Genomic DNA, 20113 nt, shown 5'->3' with positions numbered 1-20113 from the left:
TCGATCTCATTTTAATTGATTTTTATCTGAAAAGGCCTTATTTCCCACCCGATCACATCCAGTAGCTACTAAATGGAAATTCTGCATCTTTATGGAGGAAACAGTTCGACTCATATGAAGAGAACATCTCATTCTTTAAAAAATTAAAATTAAAATTAAAAAAATAAAATGAGTCTACCTTAGTGATCCAGGCGGGGATTTCATTCTGACATCTCTACAATGGATTCTAAGGAATGCCACTCTGACATTCTCCCTTCTCCCTTCCTAAAGCAACATCCACAAGTCTGGCTGTCTTGTTTTCATGGATGCAAACAGTTTACTTCGACCATTCTCATCCTCTTCGGTCTTCCTTGCTAGCTCAATCATGTGCTGCTAGTTCCCCCATCAACAGAACGTTGCTCATTCTCCCTCCTTCATCTCCTTGTGAATTGACAGCTTTCTTTGGGGTACTTTTTTGCTGCTTTCATGTTGTTCTGATGTATTTCAAAATTGTTCATTCTCTGTCTTTCTTTTTCTCCTTCTCCACGGAGCACATCAGCATTGGGGCTTGAAGTTGGGGTTTGGGTGCTGATCCTTAGTTTTATGGTTTTTGCTCAAGGCTGGAACTTTACCACTTGAACCACAGTTCCATTTTTGGCTTTTTTTTTGGTGATTAACTGGACTTCTTGCCTGGGCTGATTTCAAACGATGACCCTCAGATCTCAGTCTCCTTAGAAGCTCAGATTACAGGCATGAACCCCCAGCACTGATGAGGACTGATGTCCTAATAGTTACCATTGTTTTTTGAAAATGTGACTTCCCCATCCTTGAATTAGATCTGATTTCACAGACAATTGACTGTTTCTAATTTTTCCATTGACCTGTACATCGTTAAGCTGCTATCATGATACTGATAATTGACATTCCCAAAGTCAGAGTCAAACCTTGATCTAAACAGGTCTGTCTCAGACACTTCATTTCTTTAAATTGCTCTTATTACACTCAAATCTTAAAGTGATGTACGAATTTATTATAAAAAAGAAGCGCAACATTGATGAAACATTTTCAGAAAGCTTCTTACATTGCAGATCAAAGTCCTATACAATGGCCTTTTGCGATCTATGTGATAGAAAAATTATGCAAGTTGAAAATGAAAGATTCATGTTCAACCTGAACACCAGTAGAGTAGGTTCAAGTGGCATCTGAGAGCATCAACTACTTTGAGTCAAATGTGGAGTGGCTCAGCCCTCACCGCTAATGATTTATAGTTCTTCAGGGTATTGATTCTCTGCCACGGGCAGCTGAACACTTTCCAAAGCAATAGAAATCCTGGATACGTTTCCTCCGGCTGTGTGTGTTCCTGCTTGTTGACACCAGAGTGTTGTAGAACACAAGTGAAATAAAGTTGGGCAGCACTGGAGTGAGTTGCTGCTAACACAGAGAAAAAATTAAAATAAAATCAGGTGACAATTAGGTATGTTCTCTGAGCACTTAGAGCATGACACATCTGAGAGGAAAAGATGGGCCATTCACCTTCGCCATCTTGGCTGCCATCCCCGCCGTCCTTTCTGCCAGCTGAGTGTGCACACACGCATTCCTGAGCCTCTTTCTTGTGATCTCTCTCACACACCATCTCTTTACTGGTAATTTGGTGGCAAGTTTTAAATTTAGGGATTAATTTTGGTAAAACCACCTAACCTATATTTAGCATCATTGACATTGACATTAGTGTCAAGTATCCTCATTTATATTAAATTACCACAGATCTCTAGAATGTTCTCATACTACAAAGTTGATGTTTGTTATACATAATAGTACATATAACATATATTTTCATACATACATGTTATGTGCATGTGAACATACATATCTGTAACATATTTAAGTACACTAAAAGTATTGGCTGTTAGATTATAGAGGCTGGGAAGTTTTTCCTCTGCCTTCTGGAGATACAGGAGAGCCAGTGGTAGAGTCTGAGGGCCTGAGAGGCAGAGAGCTGATAGCATTTGTGGAGGAAAGCAGGGGGAAATCAGTAACTCAGCTCAAGCAATCAGGCAAAGAGGGAATTCAAATTCTTGCACCTTTTTTCTTTTTAACTTTCTCTGGGCTCTCAAAAGACTCAGTGATGATCCTGAATACTGGAGAAGAGGAGCTACCAACTGAAAGGCTAATCTCTCCCAGAAACAGCATCCCAAATACTGTTGTTGTTGTTGTTTTTTAAACCAGGTATTTGGTTTTTGTTGTTTTTGGTCTGGTCGTGGGGCCTGAACTCTGGGCCTAGGTGCTGTCCCTCAGCTCTTCAGCTCAAGGCTAGGGCTCTACCACTTGAGCCACAGTGCCTCTTCCGGCTTTTTTCTTTTTGCTTATGTGGTGTTGAGGAATTGAACCTAGGACCTCATGCATGCAAGGCAAGCACTCTACCATTGAGCCACCTTCCCAGCCCTCTTTTTTTTTTTACTGGTAAAAAAAAAATACGAATGAATCTGACACATATAAGCAACCCTCAGTAAATATTATCCTGGAGCTCACATTCATTGAAAAGACAATGTTTTAAATTATTTTTTGCGTAAAGAATCCCAGTTAATAAAGCAAGAAGCTTCTTTAAATAGCCACTCAGTACTACTCAGTAAACTGCATCAAAGATCAACATCACAGGATTCAATTGGAACCAGGATTCAACTGAGACTGGATTCACAGATAAGAAAGCAGTTTTAATTTCATAGCTTTGACTTTAATCTAAATGGACTATCTATATTTCCATTTTCAATAATTATTTCCTTGAGATTTTCTGTAGATTTTTTCCTAATAGTTTTATAAATTTATACTAGTTTCAAGAGAACCCTTTATAAACCTTCTTGTACTGAATTTGCAAAAAAAAAAAGAACTCATTAAAACTATAAGAATCCTCTTCTTTTCCAAAGTTTGACAAAGTCCAACCACATTATCCAGAGCTTCCAAGTCATCTTCTCCTACTACTGTTCAAAGATTAGTTTAGGCCATGTTTTTGCTGTTGCTGTTTGTTTTTAACTCCTATGTCAACTGAGTTGCCTATTCTGTAGTTTATCACATTCACAGATAATTTCATTTATAGTCATTTTGGATCCTATCTAGAAAACCATTTTTCTGGGCACCATTAGCTCACGTCTATAATCCTAGCTACTCAGGAGACTGAGATCTGAGGATTGAGGTTCAAAGCCAGCCTGGGCAGGAATGTCTCTGATACTCTTATTTCCAATTAACCACCAGAAAACTGGAAGTGGTGCTGTGGCTCAAGTGGTAGAGTGCTCACCTTGAACTCAAAAGCACAGGGACAGTGTCCAGGCCTAGAGTTCAAGACGTACAGCTCAGGTAAGTTGATGTTAGGGAAATGAACCCTAAGATATGTATTCAAATGTTCTGTTCTTTCATGCAATTGTTTCTAACATATTTATAAGATTATTTCTTTGTTGCTTTGTATGTCCCTCCCCCATGGTATAACCCATGCTTTCACTGTATTTGATGTTGGTATAATTTGTAGAGGGGAAGGGAAAAAACAAACCATTTAAATAGGGATACAGGTGGACCCATTGCAACAATGAGATGTACAAGTCGTTATGTCAAAAACTAACTTTACAACTTTGGTGCGGGGGGGGGGGGAGGGAGGGGGTGGTGCGTTCGGTACGGGGTGGTGGGGGGGGGATGGGAAGGGGAAACAAAGGAGGAGGCTACAATGCTTGATAAGAAATGTACTCATTATCTTGCTCATGTAATTGTAACCCCTCTGTACAATATTTTCACAATAAAAAAAAAAGAAAAAAGAAAAACATTTTATATAGACGTTTCATGGGTGTGCAGTTGGGATGGATTTTTGGAACAATCCTTATTTTGAGTGTGAAAAAGCAAAGCACATTAGTGACAATCATGACCCACACTGATGGTATCTTTGGAGGGGGAGGGTGGGAATGGCACTTATATGGGAAGCTCTCAAAATTTGTTCATAAAAAGCTATTTTATTTTCTCCCTAAATCTTATCTTCAAAACAGAGAAAAAGCACCTGATTTTCCTTCACCAAAATTCATGGTTACACTTTTTTTTTCTCAAAAGAAGGAATATATGAGGAAACCGGAGCGCTTTAGCATTAAATGCCACTGGGTTTCATTACACATCTGATAGCCACAGGGAACAAAGAGGTATTTTTTTGAGTTTTCATAGCTTTCCTGATTAACTCACCTCCATTTCTCAGAAAATAAAACCTTGTCTCCACAGTTATCATGTGACTATATTGATGACTCTGTCATACAGAATGTCATTATCTATAAAAAATTAATAGTCCTATTGGTAAGCTCTACTGCATGCCTGACTTATGAATGATATTTATATACAGATGTAAATTGAGTCCATGCAGTTTAGAGATTCAGAGTCTAGAATTCTAGTCCAAATGACCTGAGTGTGCCTCCTAGCTCTGCCATCTACTATGAGAACTTAGGCAAAATATTTAACTTCTTGATGATTTTTTATCCTCAGATAAGATGGATATAATAATAATACTTTTACTGCCTGGTGATTTTGAAGTGGACATATAAATGGTTTGGTGCTGACCAAACAATTCAACAAATATGGAATTTACAGGCTGGTGTGCAATGCAGAAACAGTAACTTTTTTTTTTTTTTTTTTGCTGGTCATGGGGCCTGAACCTGGGTCTGGGCACTGTCCTTCAGCTCTTCAGTTCAAGGCTAGCGCTCTACCACTTGAGCCATAGCACCACTCCCAGCTTTTTCTGCATATGTGGTGCTGAGGAATCATACCCAGGGCCTCATGCATGCAAGGCAAGCACTTTACTACTGACCTTCCCAGCCCCAGTAACTTATTTTTTTAAGTTAGAACTGAACTAAGGCATAATTTAGAACATGTGGTACTTTCTGTAAATTGAAATGATAGGAAAGTATTTTTCTTAACATTTTAATTAACTTAATTAGTTTTAGTCTCTAGGGATAGTGAAAATAGAGCATATACATTTACTATTGAAAGCTAGTTCATTGTACATGCAAAATTATGTATCAAATATTTAAGACAAGCTACAGTACAGAACACGATGCTTGAATACCCATATTATTACACCCCCAAGGGCACGAATCAATGTGTATGCATGCTTGCCTACAAGTGTGTATGTGGGTATTTACGTTCTTGAAATTATTCTACCTGAAAACCCAAGATCATTGCAAATAAGGAAAACCATGGGGAAAAAAAACAAATCACATCATCAAACATCCTGATGCAAAAGTGAAATTAAATGAACCAGGAACATTTTAACTTAGAATAGTAATATTTGCTCCAATGAATTTCAACTATGAAGTCGAGAGCCCCTTAGGTATGAAGATCATAGATGAACTTAACAGATATGTAGTTCTAGTTCAATTATGAATACGAACCATGTGAAGAGCATTAATGAAAATGGAAGTTCTGCTTTATTTTGATTGGAGTCTTCAGTGCTCAAGTATCTTTAACAACTCAAGGAAAATACTCCAAATTATAGGTTAGCACAATTGAATAAGAAATTCTGCTATTCAGAACTTCCAAAAACACAAAACCTACTAATACCTAGCAAATGATTAAATAAAAATGATTGTCTTAGTAATGACATACTCTAACAATGAAGAGCCATATGTTGCGTAAAACTTTATAGCTCAGAAAGGCAGATGACAATGTCCTGATTTTCACTGTTTTTTTAAACTGGGGCCAGATAAAAATAAAATGAGATGTCTAACATGACTATTACATATGTAAATGACAAAAATAAGATAAAGAATTTAAATAAGCCTCATATATACATCTATGTGCATGTGTGTGCTAAAAGGCAGAAGAAAATTAATATTGCAAAGTATTATCTGATTTCAATTCTTAAGTTGAAAAATTTGCTTCATATATACTTATTTCACTGAATTATTTAAGTGTTGGCTAGGATTATATATATGGCCAGTACTGAGTTACCCCACACTGAATAAGACTGTAGCTCCAGTTAGGAAAAAAATTGAATAGCTTTAATTTTATATATTAATACACTTTTTATGGTATTTTATCAGGGGATATCTATGCACACTCAACATGGTGTTCAGGAAAATCTGTATCTAAACACCAGATTTGGAAGGTCAGTCTTCACCAGAAGATTTTTTTTGATTATAACAAATGCTATAGTTTATTCTTTTCAATTTTGTATGCACATATTACATTTTTTTTTTTGCCAGTCATGGGGTGGGTCTGAACTGTGGGCCTGGGTGCTGTCCCTCAGCTCTTCAGCTCAAGGTGAGCACTCTACCACTTGAGCCACATGCCACTTCTGGCTTTTTCTGCTTATGTAGTACTAAGGAATTGAACCCAGGGCCTCATGCATGCAAGGCAAGTGCTCTACCACTGAGCAACCTTCCAAGCCCCAATATTACATATTTTTATATAAGAGTGACATAAATACTTTGCATCAATGGCATAATATAATGCCCTAAATCTCACTTTAAGATTGTCTCCTTGCTACCCTAAACAGTTAGGATCTAGAAAAGAATTATCTCTACCATAAACCATTTAACCTGTGCAGCTCTAGATCAGTTTAAAAAACACCTTCCTCAGTATGTACAAATAGGAATTGATGTATAAAATGGTATTTTTCTTCTTGTTTATATGCTTGGTTAAAGCAGTAGTGTTATAGAGAAGGGTTATAGAAATACAGAGTTCAAAGTAAATGTTACATATATTAATACCAATTAAGATAATTCTCGATAGGATATGTTTCCTTTCTGTGTTAAAAATAGACAGCTTTTGACAATCCTGACTTTGTAGGGCCTTTGTATCATCCTGGTCATACTGCTGTTAGCTTTGTTTGGTTCTGTTTGCTAACATCTCAGCAATTCTTTCTGTGTTGTAGAGGTCATCCCAGGAAACCTTACCAACATCTTTCTCTCTCAGCAACCATACTTCTGAAAGTGTTTGACTCTTCAATAGATCCAAATATGCAAACCAAGTATCCTTCATGCAACAGAAGCAATGTGAATAGCTACTTGACCATACCTGCCATCGTTCCACCATTAAAGCCTTCTATTTCCATATGCTGGGCATAATACTACCCTGATACACAGTCTGTTTCATAATGAGGTACAATTCTGGTCATTTATTCTATTCTATCTCTTCTAATCACTATGGTCACCCAGATTAAATTTTCTTTTCATATCTAGAGGTCAGAAAAGTCAGTGTTTAATTTTTTGTGATCATGATCAAGAACATTATATATAATTAGGCAAAAATGGCAATCTGGTTCTGCATCATTTGATTTCCAAAAATGCTCTATTTAATGGACCAGACTCCAACTTATTAAACTATGCCCATCTTACTTTTATTCAAACACAGTGATATAAAAATATTCTTTGGAATTTTATAGTTATACAATTTAACCCTTATCATATTAGATAAAAGTTAAACATAGAAAGAATATTGTTTTGCTAACTCAGACTATCTTCAGTTAATAAATTCTATTTGGTTTTTCTTTGAGGCTCACTTTGTATTACTGTAAACACAGGTTTGGCTCTTAGTAATTTCACCTTTGATTTTCGAAATGCAGTTCCAAAAAATCTTTCATACATTACTTACTTGTTTAAGCTTCTTTAAGTCTTCATCAAGTTCTAAGTTGTCCAAAATAACAGCCACAAACAAACTCAGGAGAATCTATAAAATGGTTAAATAACAATGAAAAAAAAACCCACATGCATTAAATATCCAAATAATTTATTTAATAGAAAATATCCTGCTAAGATATATTGCACATAGAATTCATAACATGAGATACAAATATTCAGTGTGAGTCATGTTATCAGCGAACACATGAAAATAAATATATATGCTAACTGAAATAAACCAGATGAATATTAATGTGCTTCATGATGCCAATTTATAAAGGAAATAACTGCATCATACAAGGTGTGGTAATAAAAGACAATGTGGCCTTTACTCTCCTCTCTCTTGGATTGTCTGTTCTGGAAGAAGCCAGGTGTCATTTTGTGAGACACATGAAAAGACCCACGGAGTGGTGACCTGGCGCTTCCTGCCGGCAGCCTGAAGACACTGAAGTCTCCTTCCAGCAGTCATGTGAGCGACTCATCTTGGAAATAGATAGTCTCAGCCCAAGAATAGCTTCCAGGCCATCGTGGACATACCTTGAGTATAATTTTTAGAGACTACACCTGCTCAGGAAACCTGGTCCCAGATGGCTGACTCACAGAATCAACTTGGGGTAAGTAAGACTAATTTATTACCAAACATCTAACATAGGACTTACATACTAACAAACTCCTTACATAGGACTAGATGACCAGTGCTATGAAATTTTATAGTAACAATATTGAAAACTGCTTCTACAACAATAGTAAGATTACATATGGCAGAAGTCTAGCTATCTATAAAAAGGAATGATGGAGAATATACTAGAAGGAGATATTTTACAAATGCTAATGTGCCATTTGTGTGGTGAATAATGAGTTTTCCCCCTTTCTATAATATATCCTAAGCTGAAAAAGATAAGTATTTCTTTTCAAACAGGTATATATTGATAAAGAAAAAGAATATAACTAGATAGTTATACCAAAATATTTTAATTTCTAGTTCTCCTTCAATTTGGAATTTGTTATTATCTTTTGCAGTCCTGTTTTATAGCTTCAATTTCATTCTTAACCAATTATTTCCATTTTTTAATATTAGGTGGTTGAGCATGAAGGTTAGGAAATTGAGGCAAACTTGACCTTGGTTTTCAGTACCTTCTGGAGAGATTGTTCTGTGGAAGTTAATGGCAGCTTTCCTTCAGGTTTAAGGAGTATATAATGAGGAAATTGTGACAGGATACACTTGGCTGGTGTTAGTATCAGTCCTTATTTTATTTTACTTTATGGTAAGGGTGATGCACAGAGGGGTGACAGTTACATAAGTCAGGTAATGAGTACATTTCTTGTTACCCCCTCCCACATTTTCTCCCACTTTCCCTCCCCCTCAAGTTGTAAAGCTCATTTCCAACATAGTGTCTTGTGAGTATGGCTGTCATATAGTTATGTTCTTTCTTTGACCTTTGTCTCACCATTGTGTTATTCTCCGTCCCTTCCCCAAATCAGATAAACATATATACTAGATGCAGGGTACCACAATCAAAACCAGTGACAAAGTGTCATTGGGGATCCTACTAGAATGTGTAAAAGATGCAGAATGGTCCAGAAATGGGCTTTCTCCTGACATGACCTTTCCTGCTCTGCCTCTGACAGGTGACCATCAGTCTTACCCGTTGGTTTTGTTTGGTGTGGTGTTGTCTCTGATGCTGTTGTGTAATGCCTATGATGCAGGTGTGTCAAATTGGTTCACTGAAATAGTAACTGGACAGTGTAAGTGCAATTTGGAAAATGGTGGTTAGATAACAGAATGATTGCTTTCCTACATTTGAAAACAAACAGTGGATTAATATATTGGTCTCAGAGAAGAAGACTAGAGACTGAGGTGGGATTCTTCCTGCATTTTCTCCTTATCATGGCAGATTCAGTTTGACTTTCACAGTTAGATAAGAGAAGGCACATTTTCTAAGGGAACAGCTTTGGCTTTTCTAAGGAAAATGTAGATGGTTATTTGTCAGAGGGAACCCCAAACATGCAGGACTGAGAACAAAATGTGGAGGGGAGATTGATGAAGAACAAATTTAAGATTGGGAAAAAAACCATTAAGCTAGCATGAACCCTAATTTCATTCACTGAAGATGTCTGTGTTTAGGTTTCATTGTTCAACAGATAACCTGATCTCAAAACCACAGACATGATTTATGTGGATTCATAGATTGAGGTTCTTCCCCACGCGCTATTTGGGCATGGACTTCTGGCTGCATCTTTGTCTTCGTGTCCCCAGCATAAGGCGCCGTGGTAAGGTGGGGACTTGGCACCCGGGGTGAGAGCTAATGGGCACCAAAGCTGGCTCAGCTCTTTGGAATGGACATGGAAATTAGCGAGACCAGAGTGAGTCTGCAGCTGATTATGAGGTGGTGGAAATTACTTTGTAGGTTTGTTTTTGGAGACTCTAATGAGACAGTAACCATCTTGACTAAGAACTAGAGGTGAGAGAAGGTGAGCAGCTTGGATTCAGTTGTATCTCATCTACCTTGTCAGTGATATATTATTTTCCTCTAAAGTCAGGGTGGAATTGGACGGAGGGAGCAGGCTGGCCTGGTATCTGCGGTTTACCAACACATGGCGTCCTTAGTCATGAGAATGCCTGACAAGTCCTCACTGGGCAAGTGAGACTCATTCTTCACGTCTCTGGGCATTTCTGTTTGTTCTGTTTTTATATAAAATTGAGGGAATACTCATTAATAATCTAGATCCATGACACCAGCTTGGAGCTTGCTTTCATTCATTTACCCGGGTGCTGTGCTAAAAGGTTTTCCATGGCTGTTTTGGGTGGCTTACAGGTTTAGCTTAAAATACTATTGATATAATAACGATTATTTAACAGGGACTTGCCCCACTAAGTCATTAGAGTTTACTTGTGTACATGAAATACTTTTATATGCTGGCAGTGCTACCTTCGGTAATTAATAGCTGTAAATTATGTAATTCTCTCTCTTTTCCTTCTTTCCTTTTGTCTTTCCTTCCTTCCATCTATCCATCCTTTCTTTTGAACTCAGGGCCTCCTACTTGCTCAGTAGGAGCTCTATCATTAGGGCCACTCTTCAAGGACCCCTTGAAGGCTTAAAAGTCTTATATGTTAGAATTTTTATGAATGCTGTAACATCATTTGTGAAATTTCAAAAGTGAAGTTTTCAGCGTCAATATGGCTTCTGCCTTGCTATCTCCCAGGTGTTTGGCTACTGTCCTGTCTCTTATGATTTTTTTCTCTTTCTTTTACTTTTCACACCATTCTGAAAGTGCACAGATTCACCTGATCTAAGTGTTTGCTAGGCATCACACAGGTATTAAACATAGAGTTGTTTTTCTGACCTTTATACATAAATACATTTTAGTTACATAAATCGTTCTGTTTCCAAGTTTATTTCCTCAGTCACTCTTTTTGATCCACCATGGCTCTCCTCTATATACAGAAGACTCATTAAGAGCTGAGTGCCAGTGTCTCATGCCAAACCAAGCAGAAAAGTCCTGGAGAAATCTTAACTAGCCAGCAAAAAATGGGAAGTGAAGCTGTGGCTCAAATGGTAGAGTGCTAGCTTTGAAAGAAAAGGCTCTGGATCAAAGCACTAGTACAGGCACCAGAAAAAAAAGGAAAGGAAAGGAAAACAACAACAACAAAAACAATAACAACAAAGACTGTCATTGGGACTAGAATGATTCAGATGGCTGAAAAGTATATCTTTTTAAGTGGACAGCCTCATCACTTGGAATGGATTTATTTGGTTAATAGTTTTTATCACTATAGTAACACATTCTATTTTGATTTCTTTTTAACTCTAGATGTCATGTAGTCTTAACCTTATCCTATCTATTGTTCCCTTTTTCTTTTCTTTCCCTGAAGCTGAGTTTTATTCCTTTATCTTTTAGATAGCTTATAGCTGGCTCTTTAGCTAAAATGCTACCCTTCCTATCTTTAAATTATTTTCAAGTATGCAGTAAAAACACAGCAGGAGTCAAATTAATATCCTCCATTCTTTCGTTTCTCTCTCTTTTTTCTCTCTCTCTTAACATTTATAAGAAGGCCATCTTAAGCTGTCTTACAGACTGTACTATGAAACCATTCCTTTTTTATACGGGTCAACAAAAAGTCAAATGTAATCAGAGCAATGTAAAATGGGATCCATTCCATGCAGACGCACTTTTAAATGAATTCTATAAAATCAAGTTATTTAATTTACACTTTGGAATGCACATTTCTATCAGCAAAATGTGACTGTTCTCAGCAAGCTGCTGCTACCAAGGCAGAATCAAGAAATGGCTGTGCTAATTTCAGCACTTCAAAGGTAACAAAAGACCATCTACAATAAATGCTTAATTACATTTTCTCCCCTTTCTGTATTCACATCACAGGTTTTCCTTTGAGACATTAATAAAGGGAGAAACACCAAAGAGGGGAGAAATAGAATCTCTGCTCCAGTCACACATCCCCCCTTCCCTACCTCCAAATCTCCGGTAAAAGTGATAGAAAGGATAAATTCCACAAGCATTTGGGAAAACACAATCAACAGGAGCAGAAATACAGAGTACATACGTGCAGAATGGAGATTTTAAATGGATAATAGATAATCATTATGAATATGCATTTGCTATACACTTGAGCTTGATTTTCATTGTGAGCTGACAAATTGGTGCCCTCAGGAATGATAAAACTGCCTGTTGTTTCTTATTCCAGGACAATCTGCAGGCTCAACTTTTTTCCCCCTGTTGTTGTTGTTGTTGTTGTTTGGCACCTGCCTGTTTCTGAGATGACTACATCAGAAACTCACCAGGTTGCATAGCACTGCATGTGAGCATGGATGAAAGGCACATTACAGGTTGTGTATTTATGTAGATTTCCCCAAATTTGAGTTCAGATGTTTTGAAATATGTTACAAATAGAAACATAAAACTGAATAAAAATTCTCACTTCAAGCCTACAGACAGATTTATGGAATAGCAATTTGAACCTGAAACATGTTTTTTGTTTTAGAGTCCTGTGATGTGTCTATAATATAGGCCTAACCCCTTCAAGCAGAATATTGGCATATACAACTGGGTGCAATGGCTTGGGGCTGTATCCCGCTACTTGGGAATGACAGTTTGAGGTCAACCTGGGCAAAAGCAGTACATGAGAAGCCAGGTGCTGGTGGCTCACACCTATAATCCTAGATACTCAGAAGGCTGAAATCTGAGGATTACGATTCCACACCAGCTGGGGCAGGAAAATTCTTGAGAGTCTTATTTCCAATTAACCTCCAGAAAACCGGAAGTGGCCTGTGACTCAACGTAGTAGAACACTAGTCTTTTGCACAAAAGCTCAGGGACAGCACACAGGCCCTGAGTTCAAGCCAAACCAACAAATGACTAACAACAACAACAACAAAACATGCAGGAGATGACCATCTCAACCAAAAAAAGCTAGATGTGGAGGTAAGTGTCTGTATTTCCAACTACATAGGAAGCAGTGTAAATAGGAGAACCATGGTTTGGGTTAACCTAGGCAGAAATAACAAAAATGAGATGCTCTAGGCAAGTGACCTCTGAGTTACTAGGCAGCCACTTAGCACCCCCAGGTGGTGAAGCACCTGCCTGGTAAGCACAAGTCCCCGATTTCAAAACCCAGTCCCACCAAAACCCAAATCCCAAACAAACCTCCAGCTATTTTACGGATTATATTTTGCAGATTTCACAGCAGTTTAAGCTGAAACAACCTGGAAGAAGCCATTTATTACTTGGGCACTGATTAAGAGTAGCAAGTACAAACGTACTCTCCACCCCCAACTTTAATCACTGTGCCTCTAGGCGTAAGTCCTTCCTTGAGTGGTAAGAATTGCAATGTTTGGTGATGGGGTTGTATTGACTGGTGCTAATGCTTAACTAAGTTGATGAACACTTTGGCCAAAAACAAGTTAACGTTTATACATGACAGTATAGGGATTCATGAATTAGAGGTCACCTGATATAGGCTGTTTATTTGTCAGCCTTTAAGGGTATACAGGGCAAGAAAGACAATTGCTCATCGTGTTTTATGTAAAATCTCAGTGAGATGTAGGTAGTGCCTAGAATTTGAGGTGATAGCCACGCATACTCTTGATTTTCATTTAGTGACATGGTATTTTGTTTCACTAAAAAAATTGCTTCTATTAAACAGTGTTAAAATGTTATGTAGGTAAAAATGTCAAAATAGTTTATCATTTGGTTTTAGGTTTAATAATGAGATAAATCCAATAAATACTCTAAACATTGAAATTGTCACTTAAATCTGAGTAAGAAAAATTGACTTAAGTTCTATTTAAGCCATTGATTTCTTCTAATTTATACTATGAAGAAATTAAGCTAAGATGGGTCAAAGTGAGAAGAAAAAACTTTTTAATAGAAAGAATATGGAGAATATTTTTATTGGGCAAGCATGCGTTCAAATAAAGTATAGCTCTAAAGGACCACTCAATGGCTTTAACTAGACATCACACATGTGATACAGGGAGTAGTCAAAGGGCTGACATGGGTTACATGTGCATCACTACTACAAATGAATGTAAAAACACAACCCAATTCGTGGAGAAAACACGTAAAGCAAGCAATCAGGTGAGTCAGGAAAAGAAGCACTGCCTTAATAATTACTGAAGGGCAAAAATGCAGTTTTAGGAAAAATGATACACCTAAGCTCCACTAAGAAGTGCATTAGAATCTCAAAAGCCAAACAATATCAAGAATAATTGAGACTGCAAGAGAACAGGAATCCTAATGACTCTATTGCTTCAGAGCTGAGTTGTTAGTACAGTTTTCCTGTACCGGGGGCTATGTGTCTGTGGTTAATACTCCATGAGGATGTCAGTGCTTACTTAACCATTGAAATATGCAGAAATGGCTGGCTGTGATCTCAGCACTCAGGGGGCTAAGGCAGGATGTTTGAGGGTTTGTGGCCAACAAAAGCTACATAGTTAGACCCTGTCTCAAAAAGCCAATAAGTAAACAATAAAAATTAAAATGTAGAAACCATCTGTAATGCACTGGCTATATAAATACAGGTGGCAGACTGAGCTTACTAGCTGGACCAGAAAACTTTGACAGAGAGACGTGATTCAGACTGAGGCATTGAACTTATGACATAGACTGCACAGGACTTAGCCTTTGGGAAAGTCTATTTATCCATCCGGGTAAACCCATAGGGGCTATCTAATCAATAGCCTTAGTATATGGCCATATATACCAATGACTGAGTTAGATCCATGTGTATTGATGAAATGATCTTAAAATTAATATTTGATGAAAGATTTGTAGGACAGTCAATACATGACCAAATTCATTGTTTGCTCAGCCTGGTCATGTTGGTCACATGGAAAGGCAGCTGTAACCAAGCACTTCTCAAACTAAAATATGTTAACATGAATTTTCAAAATTTATAGTGTAAGATGTATGCAATCATAACTTTACATTTAAAATACTTCATATTTTAATAGATTTTATATGTATGAGAAATCTCTGTATTTTATTGTTTGGAAACTACACATTTCTTTTTATATCTTAATGAGTCTGAAATAGACAGCAATGTACCTTGTCAAGAATTTGTACATTTTAATTATTGTCTTCCTTAGTGTTACATAAAATGAACTTTTCTAGAATTTATATATGTTAAATTGAGTGAAAAATAATTTAAAACTAAAATATGGGCTCAAACTAAATTCATTGAGGCTTTTTCCTGGGAGAAGAAGTATACAGCAAAACAAGAAAGAAGAGTAACAGGGAATTGGCGTAAAAGGGGCATAAGTGACACATTAAACTGGTCAAGTATACTTTGCTTTATAAATGGAAAGTTTGTGAAGTAATAGAATATAATTTTTACATTTGTTAGAATGTACTTTAAATATGCATAGCATCATTTTTGAAGTTAAAGAAACCTAATTCTATCAGCACCCAGCTTCTAACTCAAACTTGTAACATAGCCTTTGAATACAGCTTGGATTAAATATAAAGTAATTACATGCAGATATAGATTTGGTATTAGGAAGAACTAAGAATTACATTTCATACTTGTCAGAATGTGTACAGTTTTTGTCTTTATTTTAATATAAATACATTGAAGGAAAAATTTTGTATGACAGGAATCAGTTTTATGTGGATCTGGTATGCAGTTTTCTGGTACTTTTATTATATTTTCAGCAATGTCTTATTTTCTCCCATGTGTTTCATTCACACATTGTACAAAACCCTGAGCTGATTTCTAATTAAATGACTGCACCCTGAGGTCTGTAGCTTCTGTCCTTGTTGTAATTACAGCTGTGAAGAAGCAGCACTGAAATTGAAGACAGCATCTCTATACAACAAAGAAAGCAATCACAGAGTTCTAGTATGATCTGCAGATTATCTGGGTGTGAATATTTGAAGCTAGTTAAATAGGTGTGTGAATATGAGATTTCTGTTTTATGTTGTTTTGTGTTCTCTCATGCAAACACTTGTAACTAAAAGAGTCACTTCTGACTGAACAAGCAGTTCTTTGCCCTGTGCTCCGATTTGTGGAATTCAGAACTGCAGGGGTCTGATCCCCAATGGAATACTCTGTGTCCATCCTGCAGCACTCAGTCTGAAATCAACAGCTTGCCAAACATGGGTTGATGCTAATCCATGAAGAATGTTCAGATATAATTGAAAAGAAATGTTAAAACTCACCAGAGTTGCAAAGAGATGGTAGAGAATGAAGTAGATGGCAACCACAGGTGCCCACATATGTCCCACAGCATTTAGAGTCTGGTCCATTACGTCCACCCACCCTTCCTGGGTGAGGATCTGGAACATGGACATGAATGCCTAGGGAGGAGCAGAACAGAGGGATTACAATACCAGCTGGAAGTCTTTGGTTCTCCACTGAGAACCCTACTCTCGTATTATTGACTCTTATCTGATTAATCAGGGGAAGAACAGTCTTAATGCATCCAATGAGAAATGTCTTAAAGCATAGCATCTAACTCTTCTAAAAACCAAAAGAATGATACTGATTTTAAAATGAGCCTTGGTGCTGGCAAATATTGTTGAGCATATTAGAAGAAAATTTAGAATCTTTATTTGCCTTTTTCTATTTTCTTCTTTCAATAAGAAAACGATTTCACATTCCCAGCAGATTTATTTGCTTTTGCTGCAGCTGTCAGGAGAAACTTATTATTTTATAGTGAATTACATTTGATTGTCTAAAACATATAAGAGAATAATAATGGCCTTAATTTTATTTTTATGGTACTCATTTATCAAGTTATTTCAGCTCTCATATTAAACATGTGACTCTTAAAAAGAAATATTTCTGAACAATGATTCCATGCTGTGCAACTTAACAAAGACACATTTTTTTCATGGTTTAAAAAATATCCAAGGCAGGATGAAATCTGCAGAAGAAGCCAAGACCAAAAACCATCCAGGATATTCCATAAAGAGGCGGTCAAGTTCAGAGTATCTACACTTTCTGCAAAAATCTTTGCCTGGGCCCATTCTAACATGGTTATATTAACACACACACACACACACACACACACACACACACACACACAAACACATATGCATCTTTGACTCATGTATCTTCTGTATCTTAGAGGTCAGTAAAAGCCTCTTAATAAGACTTTGTGATGATGGCTATAATATTTTTCCCAGTACTGGTGTTTGAATTCAGGGCTTTACATTCATTATATTGTTGCTGTACCATTTGAACCCAGCCAATTTTGCTTTCATAGATTTTAAATAGAGTCTTTAACTACAGACTTTAACTACAGACTTTAAAGCCAGCCTGGACTTTGATCCTCTTGTTAACATTCCTGCACAGCTGGGACCACAAGGATCTATCTGCTGCTTTGCTTTTCATTGGTTGAGATGGGGTCTCTCGTACTTTTTGCCTGAACTGTTTTGGAATCACAGTTCTCCTGATCTTCACCTCCTCAGTTGCTAGATCACAGAAGCAAGCTATTGTCTGCAGCTAATAAATGCTTTGTGATGAGACTTTGTGATAATGTTTGGACAGCTGTAGTCTAGTGACTTCGCAAATGTAGATTTTAATAGGCTTCAATGCAATGAAGACATCAAGTCAAGTAAAGAATAAAATCCATGATAACACAAAGAGACCAAGGCCAAGATAAAAGCCGTATTACAGTGATAGGGTCTTAGAGCCAAGAGGAAGGTAAGGAAACTGAGACTCAAGAATGAGAAGTGATTCTCCCAAATTCACTCAATTGTGAAACAAGCAGAAGTAACAACCAGGCATTATGACTCCAAATAAGTAATTTTCCAAGTTAGATCTTGTGTTCGTTGAAGTTGTGGATCTACCTTTTCCAATCCTAATAACACAGTGGTCAGTCTTCATTTGATTTCCTTTACTAAGGTGATTAACTTTTTCAGAAGGGCAAATATGGAGGGCATCACAGAAGCACCTGAATAAAGGAACAATTAGTTGCTAAGTGAATGTTAACTCAGGAGCTATCTCCCACTCATCTGTCTGTGGGAGGGAAGTGCTTCTCCTTGAGTGAGATTTTCTGTAATCTCATTATCTCCCAGCATCGTTTGTTTGCAGGGAAATATGAATATGTTCTTACTGAGACCTGACCTCAGCATTACCAAGAATAATAGATGTTCCATGACTCGTGTTAATAGAAGGCCATTCTCCACAAAGATTACCTTCAACTCACTATGAAAGTGCTATAGACATTTTTCCCAATACATCATTTGAGCTCTTAAAGAAGTATACAAGAACTAAGCACTAAGAACAATTACTTGTCCCTGCATTTTAAAAAGTATATTACATCCAACGTCAAGGAGCACAAATTCCAATTCACCTGAAAATATCAGATTGTTCTATCCTCTTCCACAAATGTGCGGTCAATGTGAAAATCTTTTTTTAATCAATTAATTTTTTACAAAACAAACTGACTCATGTGACTTAATGTTATGTAACAGCTCTAGAGATTTTCATATTAGTGATTTAGAGATTTTATATTGTAAATATTTCTTATTCTTCTTTTTATATTTTCTTTTTTATTGTTATTGAAAAGGTGATGTACAGAGCGGTTACAATTACAAAAGTCACCATTTTTCCCTCAGTTTCTCCAAGTTTTTCCCTCCTAACCCTCCTCCTCCAAATTGTGCATAGTTTACTTTCAACATAGTCAAAGTGAAAGTGTGTATACACTCTAGGTCCAATAGCAGTAGGTGAGCCATTACAGAGCCCACAAGTAGTTAAAGAATTCTATTTTCTTCTTCCCCAAAAGTAATGACAAAAGTTATGATTAAACACAAGAGATTGATTCTTGGTACCTGAAGACCAAACATTCAGCTCTTTCTTCTTAGACACCAATCAGCTTAATTTGTTTTAATGAACTGCTTCATCCCTAAGGAACCCTCAGCTAGTAGTGTGTTCAGTAAATGACAGGAATGTGGACTTGTGTGACACATGAGGGTTTCTTTTTTCCCTCTAGATTCTATATATCTCTTGGTGGGAATTGCCTGAGATTATGGGATATGAGTATATTTTAAAGATATGCTCTCCACCTCTATTTCTTCTTAACTTGTTTCAGAAGATAACATTAGGTGATGATCTTAGGATGGTTCTTGGATTTCTTGTTTTCTTTCTGCCTCTTTCTATCTCTGCTTCTTCCCCTGCCACTCTCCATTCTTTCTGGTAGTTATTATTCAAATAAAATTGTATGATATTGTGGCTCTTCACTTGTTTGATTATATTTGTGTAATTATTTTAGGTTGACTGTCATTTGCTCTATTAATTCCCTTAGACGTTAGCCAGGGGTGTTGTGATTTTGCTGTTTTACCCTTCAGTTCTCCATCTAATGGTGTAAACCAGTGCATGGAACACTGCTATTTGCTGCTTATTTGTTACTTGCACTGTTTACACTTGCATTTTCCCTTTTAACATGTAATGAGATCCTCTTATGTTAAACACCACTGCACAGAGCTGTCCCTGTATGCCAAAGGTGCCTCCTCGGTTCTCAAGGAACTCAGGATGAGCAGTTAGGCTGTCTGCTTCAAGCTGTATATGGAGCCATCCTGAAAAAGCAACTCTGTGCTTCCAGGGAAGAACTAAATCAGCCAAAAAAATCACCAATGACTTTCAAATGGAAACTACAGAGGAAAATCACCTTGCTGTCAGTAGAATCTGGAGGTGAATGCATGAATGGTGATTGACCATGCAGTTGACTATGAGCAACGGAAGGGAACTGCAGAATCACAGCATTAGTACACTCATACTCCAACCCAAGGAGGCACAAAGCTCTGAGCGAAGAGAGGTTAAGAGATTGCCATGATAGTCTCTGGAGAAGAAAGGTTGCGAGGATCATTAGCTTAGTGAGTTTCTGATTTTAATCAGAGGCCATATTCTTTGGATGGATTTGAGCAAGACAAAGAGCAAGAAGTCCAGAGTAGAAGGCACAAGCCACGGGAAGCATGTGAAGGCATGAGTGGACACTGCCGTGGCACCAGATGGTACACACCCAAACAGAGCC

At 37.2% G+C, this 20113-nt stretch overlaps 1 protein-coding gene across 1 annotated transcript in view; it reads right to left on the bottom strand.

Annotated features, from left to right (window-relative positions):
- The window catches only part of Nalcn (sodium leak channel, non selective), a 211162-nt gene that overhangs the window by 82683 nt on the left and 108366 nt on the right, over positions 1–20113 (bottom strand). Inside the window, exons 13-14 of the mRNA XM_013022975.1 lie at positions 16296–16433; positions 7591–7665 (exon numbers count right to left, since the gene is read on the bottom strand). Coding sequence (XP_012878429.1) covers positions 7591–7665; positions 16296–16433 — 213 coding nt within the window. The remainder of the gene's footprint in view (positions 1–7590; positions 7666–16295; positions 16434–20113) is intronic.

Source organism: Dipodomys ordii, unplaced genomic scaffold (genome assembly GCF_000151885.1).
Source record: "Dipodomys ordii isolate 6190 unplaced genomic scaffold, Dord_2.0 Scaffold65, whole genome shotgun sequence".
In the NCBI taxonomy this organism is placed as follows: domain Eukaryota; kingdom Metazoa; phylum Chordata; class Mammalia; order Rodentia; family Heteromyidae; genus Dipodomys; species Dipodomys ordii.
This window is presented reverse-complemented; position numbering and strand designations above follow the sequence as displayed.